Below are 19,308 nucleotides of genomic sequence, written 5' to 3'. Positions count from 1 at the left end.
CTGACTGTCGAGCGAATAAGCGGAGACGAGCGAGGCAGGCAGGAGCGCCGACGAGCTCTGATCACAGTGAGACTGGAGCGGAGCTCAACAGGCAGGACTGGAGACAAGTTGTGTATTGAGCGAAGTATCTACAGAGCGAAATACACGATGGCTTACCTGGAGACAAGAGGTCGAAACTAGAGTCTCCAGGTAGCAAGGGATCCAGCTATATACAGGGAACGAACAATGGGCGCTAGAGAACAATAGCGTCGCCATGGGTACGGAGTACAAGGGGTGTAGGACAATAGCGGACATGGGGACAAAGGGAACTATTGTCCGTGTGTAGACAAAGGGAAACCATAGCGAGTAGTGAACAATAAGGGAACGTACGAGGCAATGGTCCGAATCGAAAAGGAAACGTAGCACCGTGAGGGCGGTTCGTGACAGTGAGCTTCTGTGTGTCCCACACATCATAGTCAACGGGCGCAGCGCTAGGGAGATTGTTATCTCTCATGCCCATTCTTTGTTAGCGCACCTGGGACCTCGAAAGACAGCTGATCTTCTACGTGACCACGTCTGGTGGAAAACCCTTCTCCCTGACGTGCAGTCGTACTGTGACTCATGTAAGACTTGTAAACGCAGTAAGCCAGCTAACCAGAAGCCGTATGGCCTCCTCAACCCGTTACCAGTTCCGGCCGTGCCTTGGGAAGCGATCGGAATGGATTTCGTGGGACCCCTTCCTGAGTCTAAGGACAGAGATAGTACCTACGACTCGATCACCACCGTGATCGACCTCTTGACAGGAATGGTGCATCTGATTCCCTCTAAGACGACTTATCGCGCACGAGATGTTGCTGAGCTTGTCTTCTCGGAAGTCTATAAGTTACATGGGCTACCCAAGGCTATTGTCAGCGATCACGACGTTTTGTTCACCAGTACCTTCTGGTCACACCTGCACAAGCTTATTGGCGTGGAATTGCGGATGTCTAGTGCTTATCACCCAGAGTCCGACGGTTCCACGGAGCGTGCAAACCGCACTGTATCTCAGATGCTAAGACAATGTATCAAACCTGACCAAAGGGACTGGGTAGCTCGGTTGCCGGGCATCGAGTTTGCCATTAACATGGCGCGATCGGACACCACCGGTTTCGCCCCATTCTTCCTCAACACTGGCCGTATGCCCCGCCCTATGATTTGGGATCGCCCAGCCAAGGACGAGTACCCTGGGGTACGTATCTACGCACAAAAAGTCAAATCAGCCATCATGGCGGCGCATGACAGTGTGATCGCGGCCAGGACCAAGCATGTCCGTGACGCTAACCGCCGTAGAAGGCCGGCTCCATTCTCGGAAGGGGACCTGGTCTATATTTCTACTAAAAACATTTCCCTACCTAAGGGATTGGCTCGTAAGCTGGCTCCGAAATTTATCGGACCATACCGCATCGTACGGGACTACCATAACTCCTCCTTCCGAGTAGAACTCCCTCCTAGCTTGAGGAGGAGGGGCATTCACGATGTTTTTCACGCGTCCCTGTTGCGTATCCACGAACCCAATGACGACCGCCTTTTTCCTGGCCGTCTGGACACTCAGGTGTTTGAGATTGAGGACCCCGACAATGAGTGGGCTGTTAGTAAAATCATCGGACACGTCGGTAAAGGAACTGACGCGATTTTCGAAGCCGAGTGGAAGTCCGGGGACCGGACTTGGATTCCTTATCGGACGGCTGAACCGTTAGGTGCGTTAAGAATGTACCTGGAGGCGTTAGGACTAGAGTCAGTCGATCAGCTCCCCGAGGGCTCGGGGACGCCACCGCCTGGCGACCCACAGATCTTTTCGGGTCATGTCGACGTATTCCTGCAGAGCCTTATCAGCCAGGTCTGCCAGGAATATAACAGGTACGTCGACTCACCGCATTCTTCACCCCAGCCCCCTGTTCTCGATCATCCGCCGCCTGCCAGCTCTCCTCGTCAACGCCGACGCCGCCGTCCCAACCTCCAGGCCACCACTGCTCACCATGCACGTCCACTCAACCCTCTGCCCGGGCGGAGATCTACTTCTCACGTCCGCCCACCTTTCCGGGATCCACGTCTACCCCGCTCAACTCCTCCGCTTGTACCTCGAACACGAGACTCACCTGCGGGAGCTGGTCAGCGGGGGCAAAAGTTTCGATTTCGCCGAGCACCCGATACCGGCCGGAATAGACACGTTCGTGGCCATATGGAACGAGGACGCACACAGCCTGTACGGGTTCTCGTCGGTCGATCCCAACTCGGGCGCTATAATACTCACCACGCGCCCTCCCCCGCCCGCCGAGCTCCTCTATCCCACGCTCCTACGCGAGGAGAAATTAGAAGACCGGTTCAAGCTCTCCCGCGAAGAGCGACAGCTCTTGGAGAGGCTCAAGGCCGACGCCGCCATGCGCGAGTCCGGCCGCGTCGAGAAGTCTCGCCGTCAGTACGAAGGGCGCGAGGCTCGTCGCAAGAGCAAGGCCCGTCTCGGGGCCCACTCCTCGGCCATGCGCAAGGTCGCTTCGGCCCTGGCCACTACCCTCGACCTCCAAAACCAAGCAGGTCTCGACCTGGGTTTCGAGGCGGGGTCTCCCTCGAACGCGGGTTCCCCGGGGGCGGACATCGGCCTTTCTCAACTCCTCAACGTCCCGGACTTCGCTTCCGAGACCACTCACGCGGACGGAGAGGACGCGGCCATGGAATTCAACCCCGTCGCGACCGAGGGCGACGCGAACGCGTCCTGAACATGGACGCCCCGCCCCCGCACCGGCGCGGTCGTCCAGGAGGGCGTATGTAGCGCCCGCGTCGCGCGCTACTTCTCTTCTCCCCCTCCGTACCTGATCGACGTTGTGCTTCGGGATTGGCCCCTTCCTAATCCTAGCTTCTCCTATCTAACTCTTATCTGTACCGTGTGTTCCCGAACCTTAGAGCTGTTATAGCGCCCGTGAACCGTATATAAACCCAGATCTGTATGTACAAACCCCAGCGTTCAATCGAGATACTCATACCCTGTCTATCCCTCGAGCGAACCTCTCTCCCTCTCGTGACGCGCCACCTACCCCTTCGGGCCAGCGAGCGCGTCACCTCACTTCGCGGGTGCGGGGCGCTACAGGTTGTTGATGTGTATCTCACTGTGCGGTTGGAAATGTACTTCTGGCTGCGAAGTCAGCGAGGCGCGATGCGTGCGCCCTCGCTTTCGCTATGAGATGAGAAATGGTGCGACAGAATAGGCGGAGCAGCGCATATGCATGCGAACGGTGGCGGAGGAGGGCGGTGGGACTGAGCCTAGAACAGTCGTGAAAATGCCGAGGCGTTGATATTGGGAAAGCTGAGCCTGGTCGTTGTCGTCAGTGCGAGTGGCTGCAAAGCGGAGGTTATCAAGACGTCCTTCTCGCTCGGTGAGGTACGCCGTCGCTGATTGGGTTGTGGGCGAGAACGGCCGACCGTGGCTGGAGAAAGCACCGAGGTTCCTCTATCGGGCCGTCCTCCTAATGGGCATCTGCTCTGAGACTCTTCCTTCCGGCTTCCGCACCCCGACTAGGCTTCCGCTGCTTTTCTGGATGGCTCTGCATGACGGTCAACGGAGCTCAGTCAGGACGTTGATGCTGCAGGCTAAGCATGAAGGGGTACAGTGGTGGTATAGAGGTGCGATGGGACTCAGAGGTGAGCGCTGCGTTTTGTGTAGCGTGTCTTGTTCCAATCAACACCTCCAAGCCCCGTTCAATTAGTTTCCTTGTGCTTGTACCATGATCAATGCGATTATATCTATGTATCGCTTGCATCGAGAGCGTTGTGTTCCTGCATTGGGACAAGCTTCAACACAGCCCAACTTGTTGGCGATGATTTTGTGGCTGTCGTAACCATAACTGCATCCTTCATAATGCTACAAAATACTGATCTCACAGCTCGCAGCTTACGCGCACGGTGCTCAATTGTCGCTTGCTTGCTTCCACTTGACAGAACCTGACTTGACAGACCTCATTTCCACTACGCTCCCGTTCTCCGGGATTTTATGTTCGGATCTTGTGCCTGGAATGGAACACACCGCACATGACTTGTTCCGTCTACAACTCGGATCGGGACTTTCGAGTAGGATTCGGGACTATCTCAGAATGTAATCACTATAGGTCTCTGACACTCCACGATGCCAAGCTTCTGGTTCTCTTGTTGATACTTAGCAGAGATGCGTTCTCCGCCCAGACGTCACTTCCAGTGATACTCGATCAGACCCGACGCACCTCTGCCGCCGAAACCTAGTATACGCCTCGTGGTCTCGTCCACCACGTTCCCATGATGCCAGCGGGCTCCCTGCCCTCAGTCAGGCTGATTCTGCACCGACCACCAGCCGACATCCCATAACAGCCTCGGACCACCAATGAAGCCAGTCATGCGCAAATTCAAGAACAAGTTGCGCAAACACATCAAGCGATCCTCTCAACCATCTACGGATGAAGCCGGAGTTGCGTCTATCGATGCGCTATCTACAGATGTCGGTCGCACGGAGGTCGCTCATGAGGCTTCGAAGAAAGTACGTAGTACTCTGTCAACATGTTCCGTGTCTTCCTGGATCTCATTGGACGTCTCACTCAAGGAAACGCAGGACGTAGCTCTCACAACACGCCCCGCTGAGGATGTGGCTCAAATAAGGACAGCCGTCGACGACGGTCGTACAGCATTGGCCCCTCTTAGCTCACCTAATACAATCGTGGCCAAAGGGGCGACGGCCATCGAGGCAACGCCAGAAGCTGTTGAAAGCGCGTACGAGCTGTGGAAGCCTGTACTGGAGAAAGTGGAGATCTTTGCATCGCTTGTCGAAAGCATAGGAGACGTACGTCGGTACCTACGGTATATGGATTCTCTACCATGCTCAAGAACATGCTCAGCTCCATCCCTACGCCAAGATCGCATCCACTGTCCTCCTTTCGGTGGTCAATGTACGCTGTCTCCGCCCATCATCCTACTCCCGTCGCGGATCTAAGACATCCCCTTCAGCCTGTGATTGATCAGAACAAACGTGACAACGCAATGGCTGATCTTCTCAAAGCGATGGACGACCTCTACGAACTCGTGAACAAGACTGGTCGTTTCACAGATTTGGACGAATATCGCAAAAGGCTGTTGAAGGATATGTCGAAAAAGACGCAGGAGTGCGCGGAGTTCATCCAGGACGAGGCCCGTTTTACGAATTTCTGTGAGGACGTGATTGCTGAGGCCTTGTTATGACGCGTACTGAAGTTGCCCCCCAGGGATCCGAGCTGGAAGCAATGTCATCTCGGGTTCGCGAGTAGACGAGAAAGTACGCGAGTTCACTGAGGCTTTCATGGACCTTCGCAGGCGTTTTACCGAAGGGGGAACGCTCGAAACTGAGATCCGTGTGGCAAATCTTGCTGATCTGAGTAAGTTCTCTTCACTTCCTATGACCCTCGTTCTCACCGACGGCTTCAGGCAAAATCGACAGCTTGACCCATGTACGCGGTGCAGGACTCGATTCGGGCAGAGCGTGTCTTGAAGGCACGCGTGTGAAAACTCTGGAGGCGCTCCGAGAGTGGATCAATCACCGTAACCCCGATGCCCCCCGGGTTCTCTTCCTCCTCGGCGGTGCTGGGACCGGCAAGTCCTCCATCGCCCATTCCATTGGCGTAGAGTTCAAGGCCTGTCGCCGCCTAGGCTCCTTCTTCTGCTTCAACCGTAGCTACCAAGCGGAACGTCGTCTCACCTCTGTCATTGGTACCATTGCGCGCGATCTTGCGGACTGGAATCGCGACTTCCGACATGCGCTCGCCAACGTCCTCCATGATCAGGGTGGCCTCGTCGGGTCGGTCGACATCGCGACGCAGTGGAAGGAGCTGATTGTCAAGCCGCTCGAGAAAATTAGCTTGGATGGACCAGTGCTTGTTGTCATCGACGCATTCGATGAGAGCAGCTCCCCCGATGCGCCCGAACGCCGTCTGCTGTTGAAGCATCTCACGGAGGGTTCCAAGCAACTTCCTTCCCACTTCCGCATCCTCTTCACGTCCCGTCCCGAGCCTGATGTCGTAGACCGCTCCCAGGACGGCCATCCGCATATAAGTCAGATGATACTCGACGACAACCACGATGAGGCAGCCCGGGACATCGAGCAATACGTGCGTCACGAGCTTCTTTCTGGAACCGAGGCCGCATTGGATGATACCGACATTCGGAAGCTGGCTGAAAAGGCGGAGGGCCTGTTTCAGTGGGCGGCGACGGCTTGCCGGGCTATTCTTCAAAAGCCGGCGGGTCGCACTCTGAAGAAACGGTTTGTATCGTTTCTGGACGCGGTATCGCGAGGGGGCGCGACCTCCCTGGACGGCCTCTATCGAACCATCCTAGGGGACCTGTTCGCATCAGACGATGAAGATCTCATGGAACGCTTCCGTTCTGTCATGGCCCAGGTGTTCTGCGCCTCCTCCCCGCTGTCGGTTGAATCCCTGGAAGAGATGCGTCGTGTCGCGATCGGTGTTGAGGAGGACGACGTCTACCTGATAGTGAAGCACATGGGCTCCCTTCTATGGGGAGTATACAACGAAAAAACCCTGATCCGTCCGCATCACACGTCGTTCCGCGACTTCTTGACTGACGAGGCCAGAAGCGGGGAGTGGTTCGTCGACTTGACGGCGGGACATCCCGTTATGGCGCTCGGTTGCTTCCGAATCATGAACATTCGACTGTCGTTCAACATCTGCCGCTTGGACACGTCCTACATCCCCAACCGTGACATTTCCAATCTCGAATCCCGCATTTCCACCTTCGTACCTCAAAGCCTATCATACGCGTCTTGTAACTGGAAGGAACACCTCATCACCACTCATCCTCCAGACCTGCAACAAGAACTGAGCAAGTTTCTGCAAGAGAAGCTTCTGTTCTGGGTCGAATTGCTCAGCCTACTCAAGTCCGTCAATCGCGCGGCCCCCTCGTTGGAAGCAGCCCTCAGGTGGTACAATGTGAGCGTGGTCGTTGTACGTGACCCATGTATGCTTTTATCTGACTGACGATTGTTGTAGAACTCAGGAAGTGATCAATCAAAGGAGCTATTGCTCGACGCGATCTCCTTCATTCGCCGGTTTGCCGGTGTCATAGCCCAAGCCGCTCCTCACGTCTACATCTCAGCTCTGCCCTTCTCTCCGACGTCGTCCAGGGTCCGGTCCAATTATCTCCCATATTTCCCCTATCTTCCGCTCGTCGATAGCGTTCGTGACCGTTGGCCGCAGGCTCATGCGGTCCTCTCGGGGCACACAGGCGCTGTTCGTTCCGTGGCATACTCCCCTGACGGACGGCACATTGTGTCAGGATCTTGGGACGATACGGTGCGAGTATGGGATGCGGAGACGGGCGAAGCAATCTGTAAGCTCTCTTGCCGCTTCGCGGGTTTCGGGGTTGCTTTCTCGCCGGATGGCCGTCGCGTTGCCGCAGCGGTGGAAGATTGGACGGTGCGTATATGGGATTCCACGACATGGGAGGCTGTTGGTGAACCTCTACATGGCCATGACGGCGCTGTGCTGTGCATCGCGTACTCTCCAGATGGACGTCGCATTGTATCCGGCGATGACAACGGCCGTATTTGCATCTGGTCCACGGAAACGCTCGGGGTGGTTCATGAGCCTATCCGTGTCCATTCATCCTTCGTTGGCTGCATCGCCTTCTCTCCGACTAGTCGATACATCGCGTCGGGTGCTGACGATGGCACGGTACGGGTTTGGGACACCGTAGAAGGAGGGGCGGTGGAGAAACCCTTCGAAGTTCATACGGGAGCTGTCAGTTGTGTCCTTTTCTCACCGGATGGTCTTCGGATTGTCTCGGGATCGCTTGACAAGACAATCAGGATCTGGGACTTCGAGACCCAACAGACGTTGAGGACGATATCCCACCACCTCCTCGGTGACGTATGGTCTCTCTCGCTCTCTCCCAACGGCAGGCGCATCGTGTCTGGATCTGCAAACGGGAGCGTCCTGATATGGGATTCAGAGACATGCGGGATTGTCGGGGGGCCATTCAATGGGCGCGGCAGCTACGTATACGCTGTTAGCTTTTCACCTGACGGTCGCCACGTCGTGTCGGGCTCGTCTGATGCGACACTACGGATATGGTCCGCAGAGGAGAGGGAGAGCGTGGAGAGCCCTGGCAATATCTCTTCTGATTCATCAGATTCTGCCCCCACGAACTCTGTGACCTCGCTCGCGTACTCGTCTGACGGACATAGGATTATATCGGGCTCTTATGATGGCACAATCAACGTGTGGGATGCAGACACTGGAAATTCCATTGCCGGGCGTCTGAAGGGCCACTCCGACCTCATAAGTCGCGTCAGGTTCTCTCCGGATGGCGGTCGCTTTGTTTCCGCGTCGTGGGATGGTACCCTTCGTGTATGGGACTCGACTACGCTCCAACCCCTCGGAGAGCCTCTACGTGGCCATACCCACTGTGTACAGGACGCTGATTACTCGCCAGATGGCCGCCGGATTGTCTCATGTTCGTACGACGGCACCATTCGCATCTGGGATGCCGAGACATACGAGTGTCTCGTCGGGCCTTTGGATGGGCATGAAGGTTGGGTCATATCCGTCGCATGGTCACCGGATGGCAAACGCATCGCATCCGGCTCGACTGATAGGACAGTACGGGTGTGGGATGCTGAAACGGGGCAGGCTGTTGGCGAGACACTCAGGGGCCATGAAGACTCGGTCTTGTCTGTTTCGTGGTCCAAGGACGGCCGGTATGTGATGTCATCCGCCAGCGACGGCACAATCAGACTCTGGGATATGGAGCGATGGGTACCAGCAGGCGAACCGTTACGCGGCCACACGGGGCTGGTGTACAATGCGATATATTCTCCGGATGGCCGACAGATTGTGTCCGGGGGCCTGGACGGGACGATCCGGATGTGGGATGCGCAGACACGAGAGCCTATTGGGGAATGTCTGTCCAATTGGTTCGGAAGCATCGACTCCCTGGCGCTCTCACCGGATGGTCGCCACATCATATCGGGTTCAGACCGACGAATCGTTGTTTGGGATATGAATGCGTTCACAGGCGAGTGGTGTCTTCTTGTTCCTCACATCTAAGCTGAACATAGATATGCGCTTTCAAGATCCTCTTGGAGCCCATCCCTCCTTCATCAACTTCAAAGCTACAACGACAAGCGCAGCCGAAGACCCGTCTGTGCTCTCTCCTGAGAAGTACATGGAATGGAATGGGTGGATCACGGACAATTACGATAACCTTGTGATGTGGGTGCCGGACGAGTATCGTGATTCTCTACTGTGGCGAGGGATGGTCAAGGTCATGGGATATGAGTCAATCACTATAGACTTTTCGCATGCTTGCGCAGGAAATGGGTGGGCGAACTGTTATCAGCCTCAAAGGTCGACTTCAGCGTAGTTTCTTCTGGCTCAGTTATTCACTACTAGAACACATTCTTCGTGTATGCTTGCCCGTCGGCGTTTCCACAATTTTGAACTTAGTAGCAGATGCCACGTCTTCGTGTTGCGGTGTCTCGTTATATAATGAGATGATCCGGAGAGCAGTGGATAATGCTCGTACGTGATGCATTGAAGCGACATGGAAGGGCAGCACGGTCTCGACTCGGAGTGTTTCTATGGAGCAATTGGCAAGTACTGTTATTGAGCAGTGGGCGTTACCATGCAAACCCGTTACATACCGACACTCGTTACATACCGACACCTCAGTTGATGTCTCTACTCAGCCAGCAGTTATGATGTACTTCTTGGATCGTTTCATCTAGGATGGCAAGGCGTCCTGCTGGCAGGTACATGAAAGCGACGCATACAGTAGGCCTATAATGACAGTGTTTCTTTGGCAGGCAGTCACGACGGTAGCCGCCCCGCTGCAGACACCGCGCCCGTAAGTACAAACGACGGCTCAGACGACGTGCCATGCGATCTCGTCCTCGACGGCCAACTCTTATTGACAGTCTTGTGCCCCTTCCCAACGGCCGGTCAAAATCATCGCGCGAATACGGAGCCTATGTCGAACCCGCCCCATTGTTGTTTCATCTTCTGTATCGACACTCTCGCTCTTTCAGCATGCGCCCCTTGTGCGTTAGAGTATTGGGCTTGTCGTTGTGCCGACTTCTGAATTGGTGACGGGAGATAGCTCACCCAGGTCACTCGAGTGCCGGTCGACCAGGTACAACTGCATCGCGAGGTCAGTGGAGGTGTGCGAGGAGGAAGCAGAGGATGACGTACCTGTATGAGGCTCCGAATATACTGGCGAGGTGCTCATTCTAGCCCGGAGCGTCTGGAGTGGGAGTGGTGTGTCTGCTCGGGCCCCGCATCTGCAGCCTTTGTAAGAAGCCTGTCAAGTATGAGTAAGCCCGGAAAGGTCAAGGGAAGAAGTGAGGAAGACGAACGTAGGGGTTGTTGATGTGCATGGCGCTGATGTAGCGGAGCGGAGTGCGGATGACAGCGCTGCTGGGAACTGTGCACTCGCACGCGCAAGGAATGCCGCAGGAGGTCATAACGGAAGGAGTGTACACGGATGTGCCTGAAGGAGTGAGCGTATGTGGGGAGTGCGACGTGTTCGCGTCCGTCGCCCCTTTTGGACCTGCCATCGATGAGTGAACGCATGTGCGACAGGATGCGTGGTATGAGAGATGTCACTTGATGAGCCAGGGACTCTGGAATTGGACCACCGAAAGCTCTTCCACCGACGACTCTGGCGTGTTCACCACATCGGCAGCCAACAGCGGAACGCGTCCGGTCACCCATGTCTCGGGTGCTGCGCGTGCATCTGCCTCTCCAACAGCTTCATCATCTCCGTTCTCGAGCAGGCCTCGCGATCTCCCTCTCGCGCTCCTTCATTCCAACACTAATTTGTGCGCAACTTTCCGTTGAAGGTTGTATAATGGACCCAGACTCCGACTCAGAGCTGCTCAACGTTCTCGCGTCCAAAATCTGGACGCACGGCTCGCGCTCTTGGGCCCCCTTCTCCCACTTCTCCTGTCTCTTAAATGTACCCTCCCCTTCCCTCTCCACCTATCGCGGTCCTGTCCGCGTTCCCATCGGAATTCACGTTGAGGTATTTGCCAGATAGTCAGTGCTAGAATGCGAGGATGATGAGCTCACCGCGTTATAAGATCCTCAATGTCCGTCGTAAGCCAGTTGCCCAAGTACTGGAAGGTATCATGACATTCTGACGACACGACGGGCACGGGTGTCTGTGGCCCTCTCGGGGTTGTGCGCTCGAGCGGGAATGTGGAGAGAGGTAACGTTGGAGATGCAGTCCTGGCTGCGGAGGTAGGGAGGCGCGACGCATGCGCTATTGCTTGCTATGAGATGGAAAGTGTTGCCGTGGGACGGATGGGGAAGCGCATGCGGATGTGAGCGGTGGCGAAGGACCGCAGTGGTACCTGAGCAATCTCGAGAGCATCTGCTGAGGTGTCGAATTTCGGGGAGCTGGTCGTTGTTGTGGGTGCGAGTAGCTGTGAGCACAGGCGATCACGTCAAGTAGAGTGCGACTTGACTTGCTTGTCGCTCGCGGTCGGATACGTAGTCGCTGCTTCGCTGTGGGCCAGAAGGACGGGGACAACGGCCGGCGTGGTCCCAGCAGCCTGCGTTCGTCTTTGGCGCTGTGTTCAATGTGGGCGTGTATGCCTCCTCCTTCCTCCCACACCAGGACTGGGCTTCCATTTCGTAACGACAATAAATCCCCAAGTATTGAAGGAGCAAGTAAGTGATGGTGACAAAGTACCAACTTCGCAATGAACTCAGAGGTCAAATGATTTTTTGCTGCTCACGCGCCACTTGACGGAACCTTGCTATATCAGACCCCTCTAGCTCCGCCGTGCATCATCAAGAGCGTTATGCATGTAATGGAGTACCGTATTAACTATGATATACTTTTGACTTGTGACTGCGTTCCAAAGCATTGTGTTCCTCTCTGGGCCGAGCTCGCAAAACTCCAATCGAGTTCAGCTTAGGGGATTCACCCTCCGGCTGTTCTAAACAACGTACGTATATAGCTGCGTCCCTCACAATACCTCAGGAAACCATTGACGTTCGAATATGCTACCCTTTTCAGTATTTGGATACATAGGATGCTACGTCTCCCCAAAGGGCATCGCATCCGTGCACAATCAGCCGGAGTCCGCCGCTCCGAGTTCTAACGCTGAGACCTTAATGAAGCCGTTCTTCAAGCTGTCCACCGTGCGAACGTGTCCACCATGCGTGCACGCGGCTGGCACGCTGTCCTCGGGTACACCAAGGCAGCATTGTTGGTCCCCCCGCATCCTACGACATCTCGAAACAGTCAACGCACATTGCCATGCGCAAATTCAAGGACAGGTTCGAAAAACTCTTTAAACCGTCATCGAGGGGATCCGGAAGCACACCGAGCAGTGTGGGGCGCCCAAGTCTCCAGTCGGAGCCCGAGGAGCAGCCCGTCGTTCAGCGAGTTTCGGGAGAGGTACGCAGCTGTCTTTCGCCATTACCGCTGTTTCCCTTGCGCTGACTGAACGCCTCATTCTCCAACAGCAGGATCCAACCCCGACGACCGGCACCACCCTCGGCGGGGTCAATAAGGCGGATCTCGACCAAGCCGGAAGAGCGCTTTCGGCGCTCAAGACTCCCGGGAATCATATGGCCAAGGTGTTCCAGTCTATCGAACCAACAGCGAAACACGTGAAGAGTTCGTACGAGCTGTGGGGGCCCCTGATGGAGAAGGTCCAGGTCTTTGCATCGTTAGTGGAGAAAATCAGTGATGTGTGTCAATCATATTGTCTATAGAGCGAACCGTGACGGTACTGAAGGAACTATTCAGATTCATCCGTACGCCAAGATAGCATCCACCGTCCTGCTCTCAATCGTCAAGGTATGCCCCTCTGACATGTCGTTCTACTGTGGTCGCCCCGTCTGAAATATTCTGTTAGCCTGTTATCGCACAAGACAAGCGTGACAAAGCTATGGCAGACCTCTTCGTGTCGATGTATGACCTCTACGACTTCGTAATGGAAGCCGGTCGCCTCTCCGAGTTGGACGAAAAGCGCATGAAGTTGCTCCAGGACATGTCGATGCAGACAGCCGAGTGCGCCTACTTCATCCGGGACAAGGCTCAAGTCGAGAACTTCTGTAAGAATGTTCAGAGTGAACGCATCGTTTCTCTAATGGACTTCCGCGCTAGGGGTCCGAGCAGGCAAAAACGCGGTTTTTGGTCCGCAAATAGACAGCAAAATCGCCGAGTTCACCCAGGCCTTCAAGGACCTTCGCCGTTGCTTCACCGAACATGGAGTGCTCGAGATCGAAATCAAGCTAGCAATTCTCGAAGATATCCGTGAGCTGCCCATTCTGTTGCCCACTGATCCGCGTTCTGACTCGCAGTCCAAGGCACTACTGTCGAGCTGTCCACCCTGACTCATGTAAAATCCATCGGCGGGCGTCTCAAGGGCCATTCCGACCGCATAACTCGCGTCAGGTTCTCTCCGGATGGCGGTCGCTTTGTTTCCGCCTCGTTCGATGGTACCCTTCGTGTATGGGATTCGACTACGCTCCAACCCCTCGGAGAGCCTCTACGTGGCCATACGTCCTTTGTACCGGATACTGATTACTCGCCAGATGGCCGCAGGATTGTCTCATGTTCGTACGACGGCACCATTCGCATCTGGGATGCCGAGACATACGAGTGTCCCGTCGGGCCCAAGGTCGGGCATGAAGGTCGGGTCACTTCCGTCGCGTGGTCACCGGATGGAAAGCGCATCGCATCCGGCTCGGACGATAGCACAGTACGGGTGGGATGCTGAGACGGGGCGGGCTGTTGGCGAGACACTCAGGGGCCATGAAGGCTGGGTCCGGTCTGTTTCATGGTCCAAGGACGGCCGGTATATGATGTCATCCGCCGGCGACGGCACGATCAGACTCTGGGATACAAAGAAATGGGAACAAGAAGGCGAGCCTTTAGGCGGCCACACGGGGTCAGTGTTCATGTACAATGCGACATATTCTCCGGATTGCCGACAGATTGTGTCCGGGGGCGATGACGGGACGATCTGGATGTGGGATGCGCAGACACGAGAGCCTATTGGGGAATGTCTGTCCAATCCATTCAGAAGCATCGACTCCCTCGCGCTCTCTCCAGATGGTCGCCACATCATATCAGACGGTTCAGACACGTCCAATCGAATCGTTGTTTGGGATATGGAGGCTTTCACAGGCGAGTGGTGTCTTATTGTTCCTCACATCTAAGCTGAACATAGATATGCACTTTCAAGATCCTCGTAGAGCTCATCCCTCCTTCATCAACTTTAAAGCTACGACGACAAGCACAGCCGAAGACCCGTCTGTGCTCTATCCTCAGAAGTACGAGGCATGGAATGGTTGGATCACGGACAATAACGATAACCTTGTGATGTGGGTGCCGGACGAGTATCGTGATTGTCTATTGTGGCGAGGGATGGTGAAGATCGTGGGACATGAGTCGATCACTATAGACTTTTCGAATGCTTGCTCTGGAACTGGATGGGCGAACTGTTATCAGCCTCAGAGGTCGACTTCAGTGTAGTTTCTTCTGGCTCAGTTATTCACTACTAGAACACATTCTTCGCGTATGCTTGCCCGTCGGCGTTTCCACAATTTTCAACTTAGTAGCAGATGCCATGTCTTCGTGTTGCGGTGTCTGGTTATATAATGAGATGATCCGGAGAGCAGTGAATAATACTCGTACGTGGTGCATTGAAGCGACATGGAAGGGCAGCACGGTCTCGAGTGTTTCTGTGCAAGTCATTTTATTGAGCGGCGCGCGTTACCGTGCAAAGTCGTTACATAACGACACCCAAGTTGGTGTCCCTACTGAACTAGCATTTATGATATAAGTCTTGTACCGCTTCCTCTAGTACGGCAAGGTATTCTACTGGCAAGTACACGAAAGCGACTGGTACAGTAAACCTGTGAGAACAATGTTTCTTTGGCAGGCAGTCACGACGGTAGCTGCCCCGCCGCAGACACTGCGCCCGTAAGTACAAACGACGTCTCAGACGACGTGCCAAGTGATCTCGTCCTCGACGGCCAGCTCTCATTGACAGTCTTGTGCCCCTTCCCAACGGCCGGTCAAAATCATCGCGCGAATACGGAGCCTATGTCGAACCCGCCCCATTGTTGTTTCATTTTCTGTATCGACGCTCTCGCTCTTTCAGCATGCGCTCCTTGTGGGCTTGTCATTGTACCGACTTCTGAATTGGTGACGGGAGAAAGCTCACCCAGGTCACTCGAGTGCCGGTCGACCATATACAACTGCATCGCGAGGTCAGTGGAGGTGTGCGAGGAGGAAGCAAAGGATGACGCACATTCACCTGGCCTCGAATATGCTGGCGAGGTGCTCATTCCAGCCCGGGGCGTCTGGAGTGGGGGTGGTGTTGCTATTGTCTGCTCGGACCCCGCATCTGCAGCCTTTGTAAGAAGGCTGTCAAGTATGAGTAAGCCCGGAAAGGTCAAGGGAAGAAGTGAGGAAGACGAACGTAGGGGTCGTTGATGTGCATGGCGCTCATGTAGCGGAGCGGAGTGCAGGTGACAGCGCTGCTGGGTACTGTGCACTCGCACGCGCAAGAAATGGCGCAGGCGGTCGTAATGGAAGGAGTGTACACGGATGTGCGTGAAGGAGTGAGCGTATGTGGGGAGTGCGACAGGATGAGAGGGCGGATAACGTTCGCGTCCGTCGCCCCTTTTGGACCTGCCATCGATGAGCGGACGCATGTGCGACGTGGTACGAGAGATATCAGTCAATGAGCCAGGGACTCCGGAATTAGATCACCGAGAGCTCTTACACCGACGAGTCTGGCGTGTTCACCACCGTGACGTCGGCAGCGCTAGCGAACAGCGGAACGCGTCCGGTCACCCGTGTCGCGTCCGGTCACCCGTGTCGCGTCCGGTCACCCGTGTCGCGTCCGGTCACCCGTGTCACGCCCACACCACCCACGCCTGCAGCACGAACAGGACCAGCGTCGGGTCCTGTGCGTGCTCCCAGGAGCTTCGTGTTCTCCGTCCCCAGCGTAGGCCCTATGATCTCCCTATCGCCCTCCTTCGCGACGACAAGCATACGCTGGACGGTCACCTACTTGAGGTCCGCAAGTGCCGCGCCCGACCAGTCGTCAGTCATCGAAAGGAAGCCTTGAGGGGGGAGAGGCCTTCCGCATCAGAGACCATTGTTTGTCGGGCATCCGACTAAGTCGCCAGCAAGGAAGTATACAGCAGGCGGTGCCACGTCAGCTCTGCGAGAGCAACCTCGGCGGAATGTTGCAAAATGGAGGTATACGAATGCAGGCGACGTGGGGGGAGAAGTGAGAGCGAGCGAGCTGGAGGCCCTCGTTCTCGCGCTCGAGAGAGTGAGCGTGCTGACGGAGTTGTCCGCGCTGCCTGTCCCGCTCGGACGATGCGCGGTCGTCCTGCCTCTCTCCCGTTCCCGCCGGTGGCCCATCTCCTTCTTCCCCTTCTCCCTCAGCCTGTCCCGCTCACAGTCTCGTTCGCGGTCGCAGTCTCGATCTCGTTCGCTGTCCTTTCCGTGGTCCTTGCTAGGTAGCCGGCGCAACGAACGCGAGCCATGGTGGTGCCTACGAAGACCCGGAGGGATCGTCCGCAAGGCTGTCGAGGATGCGCACTGGCGGCAGGAGCTAATCAACCGAAATGGTCTCAAAAGGTATTCGTGATGCTCTGATGGCCTGACGGGGGGGCCTTCTCGTCGACCGCTTGAGCGGGAATGCGGATAGAGGTAAGGCTGGAGCTGGGCTGCGCATGCCGCGAGGCGCGATACATGCGCTCTCAATCTGGCGGTGAGATCGGAAATACTGCGGTAGGATGGGTAGGGAAGCCCATATGGATCGCGAACGGTGGCGGAGGAGTGCGGTGGGACCAGGAGTATCCACCGGGGGGTCGAGACTACTGAGAAGGATGCTCGAGTAATCGTCAGTCCCAATGGCTGGAATGCAAAGGTTATCATACTTCTCATGTTCATCGCTCGTTCAGGTACGCAGTCACCAAATGAGTTGCGGGCGGCGGCCTCATGCGCGCAGCACACAACGCGCATTAATGATGCCTAACGTAAATTAGTAGCGGTCGTCCCTGGCGGCAACCAAGGAAGTCAATGCGGTTCGGTTAACAACGACTTCCTGCAACGTTCATTGTCCACCATACACAGAGCACCACCTGAACCTCGTTATCGGGGGCGGACAAGGTCAGGATGCCTTCAGCGGTTCCGCGGGGCCAACCACAGACCTATCCAAATCGGCGAGTCTACCCCAATTTGGAAGAGCACCTCTCCATCAAAACCTCATGCTTTGCCCACTACCATGACGTCCATCACGACGACCTCCCTGCGAAACTCAAAGAGTGCTCGGAATACCTTGCAAAATGGCCCGCAGACAAGGTGTTGAATATGTGGAGAGCTGGGGAACCTGAGGCGGTGCTCGAGACGGCAGTCAGGTGCGCCTCTATGCCCTCCGAAACGCCACTTGTCATACAATTCCTCACTTGAAACCATGTGACCTTCTTAGATATATGAGTGGTTGTACAACATTCAAGGTCAATCCAGAAGGCGCACTCTTCATGCTGGATGCCTTCTACGACCCGGAGTACAACAAGAGGGATTACGTCGGCGACGTGGCAAGCCAGTCAGCCATGGCCCGGGCGCACTCCTGCGCCGCCCACGCTCATTATCAAAAGTTCAAGGCGTCCGACGAGGAGCGTATAAGCTATACCGCCGATGAGCGACACTATCGGCGTCGCCAGACGTTGGAGGTGGGCTACGGCCAGCCAGCGCACACGAGTCTGGGGTTCGCTTTGCACCACGCGAGCGAGAGTGCGCGGCTCGGCCACGTCTCTGCCATCGTCCTTCGCGTTGGCTTCACTGCTCGTGAGATTGGGGAGAGCCTGGGCGTCGACTTGACTGAGATGACAAAACGCGCGAAGAAGCATCGTCCGCTATGGCGGGCTGTGGAGGATCGCCTGGACGAACTGCACGCGGAGGCTCGCCAAGCCTTACAATCGGCGGAGAGGGACCCGTCGGAGTACATATGTAGCGCAGAGGGATGTTCCACATGGTCCGCGTCGAGGGCCTCGCTGAGGTTATGCTCGGGGAAGTGCCCGCAGGACTTGAAACCGCGCTACTGTAGTAAGCAGTGTCAAGTGAAGGTGCGTCCGCACCTTGTGGTCTCAGTTGCCTTGTGATAATAACAATCATCATCTCGGTTAGGACTGGTCAAAGCACAAGGCGATATGCAAACCCGGAGGTGTAGGGAAGATTCCTAAGATCGCGAATAAACTCTTCGTCCTGGAGTTCTTTCAGCTCGAGGAGCCAGAACCTCCGCCTGCGCCTGAGTTCATGTCTAAAGCGGAACCTGAAAACAAACCAGAGGCTGTTCAAGTTGGTGCTGAGAGTTCAGATGGTGCGACGCTAGAGAACATTGAACAGAGAAAAGTGGACAAAGTATCGGAGCGTGCACATGATGGACAAGAGCGACAGGCCCTCGAGTCGACAGGGGAAGTCTTGGATCACGGCGAGGAGAGTGCACGGAAGGGTTCTGGCCGAGCACCAGAATGTCACGCGTCTCCCCTGAGCAAAAGGTCCGAAAATATCGAAGGGAACGAGCGACACAATCCTGAAGCTCATCAAGACCAAGATGGCGAGCAGCTCGAGTCTGCTCACGGCGGTGAAGAGGATATCGTGCGGACACTAGAAGACGCCCTATCATCTCCCGAGTCTGAATGGCCCATCTCGCCAACTTCCTCAGGACTGAGCCCTTCAAGGCCTATCATCTTTGGGTCTATTACCCTGGAATACCTTAATTCGCTTTGGGAGAAGGAGGGCCCGGAAGCTTTGGTGAACACGGGTGTTTGGGCAAAGCAGGTGCTGATCGCTTTTGTTCTTCTTTTTCTCCCGGCATACTGAGACATCCGACTTGCAGGTACCCTCTGGTTTCGTAGCACCCTATGAGTAGTATGGCGCGACCGTGCGACGCACTTGTGAAGACTATACACTCGACATGGTGTTATGCTCGCCCATGTAGAATGTGTACCTAAACAGTATGTGTCGTGAATCTGATTGCCTGTCCGCTCGCTGCAACTTCAAAATGTCAGGACGGAGCTCTTCCGCATCGGCGGGGATTCGTCTTCCCTCGACTGGATTGAGAATACGGTGTAAGGGTGGCGGTCACCCTTACCACGATATATACCCGCCGGTAGCTGAGAACGTAATCTCTCAGTATAACTGTATTGGCTTCGACGGGCGGGTTCGGACCGCTTTACAGACGCGGTGTGCGAGCCCTTTGGATACTTCAACGACATAGAGGAACGATATCGTGGTCGA

At 55.6% G+C, this 19,308-nt stretch overlaps 5 protein-coding genes across 5 annotated transcripts; all 5 read left to right on the top strand.

Moving 5' to 3' along the window:
• Window positions 1-4,375: 4,375 nt before the first annotated feature.
• DICSQDRAFT_110765 (WD40 repeat-like protein) lies at window positions 4,376-9,384 on the top strand (the record flags this gene model as incomplete). Its single annotated transcript, XM_007369102.1, has 7 exons — window positions 4,376-4,816; window positions 4,872-4,922; window positions 4,981-5,179; window positions 5,235-5,384; window positions 5,434-6,950; window positions 7,011-8,794; window positions 9,042-9,384. The coding sequence occupies 7 exons, from the start codon at window positions 4,376-4,378 to the stop codon at window positions 9,382-9,384; spliced, it is 4,485 nt and encodes a 1,494-aa protein (XP_007369164.1).
• A 286-nt stretch (window positions 9,385-9,670) lies between these two features.
• DICSQDRAFT_139683 (uncharacterized protein) lies at window positions 9,671-11,453 on the top strand. Its single transcript, XM_007369101.1, has 3 exons — window positions 9,671-10,158; window positions 10,212-10,320; window positions 10,376-11,453. Exon 3 carries the CDS (start codon window positions 10,732-10,734, stop codon window positions 11,056-11,058), a length of 327 nt encoding a protein of 108 aa, XP_007369163.1. The 5' UTR covers window positions 9,671-10,158; window positions 10,212-10,320; window positions 10,376-10,731; the 3' UTR covers window positions 11,059-11,453.
• Window positions 11,454-12,288: 835 nt separating this feature from the next.
• On the top strand, window positions 12,289-13,759 carry DICSQDRAFT_173288 (WD40 repeat-like protein; the record flags this gene model as incomplete). Its single annotated transcript, XM_007369100.1, has 6 exons — window positions 12,289-12,429; window positions 12,498-12,725; window positions 12,784-12,834; window positions 12,893-13,091; window positions 13,144-13,293; window positions 13,341-13,759. 6 exons carry the CDS (start codon window positions 12,289-12,291, stop codon window positions 13,757-13,759), a joined length of 1,188 nt encoding a protein of 395 aa, XP_007369162.1.
• A 575-nt stretch (window positions 13,760-14,334) lies between these two features.
• DICSQDRAFT_39507 (uncharacterized protein) lies at window positions 14,335-14,490 on the top strand (the record flags this gene model as incomplete). The annotated part of the gene is made up of 1 exon (XM_007369099.1): window positions 14,335-14,490. A coding segment is annotated over one exon (156 nt), but the record flags the coding sequence as incomplete, so codon positions are not given.
• A 2,694-nt stretch (window positions 14,491-17,184) lies between these two features.
• On the top strand, window positions 17,185-18,170 carry DICSQDRAFT_67789 (uncharacterized protein; the record flags this gene model as incomplete). Its single annotated transcript, XM_007369098.1, has 2 exons — window positions 17,185-17,426; window positions 17,498-18,170. The coding sequence occupies 2 exons, from the start codon at window positions 17,185-17,187 to the stop codon at window positions 18,168-18,170; spliced, it is 915 nt and encodes a 304-aa protein (XP_007369160.1).
• Window positions 18,171-19,308: the final 1,138 nt, after the last annotated feature.

The sequence above is a fragment of the Dichomitus squalens genome (genome assembly GCF_000275845.1).
Source record: "Dichomitus squalens LYAD-421 SS1 unplaced genomic scaffold DICSQscaffold_44, whole genome shotgun sequence".
NCBI classification, from domain to species: Eukaryota; Fungi; Basidiomycota; class Agaricomycetes; order Polyporales; family Polyporaceae; genus Dichomitus; species Dichomitus squalens.
The sequence above is the reverse complement of the archived record's forward strand: the minus strand, read 5'-3'. Positions and strand labels throughout refer to the sequence as shown.

Bases quoted from the DNA above. Each gene is read 5' to 3' on its own strand.
- DICSQDRAFT_139683 (XM_007369101.1), top strand. From the start codon at position 10,732: ATGTCTCGGGTGCTGCGCGTGCATCTGCCTCTCCAACAGCTTCATCAT.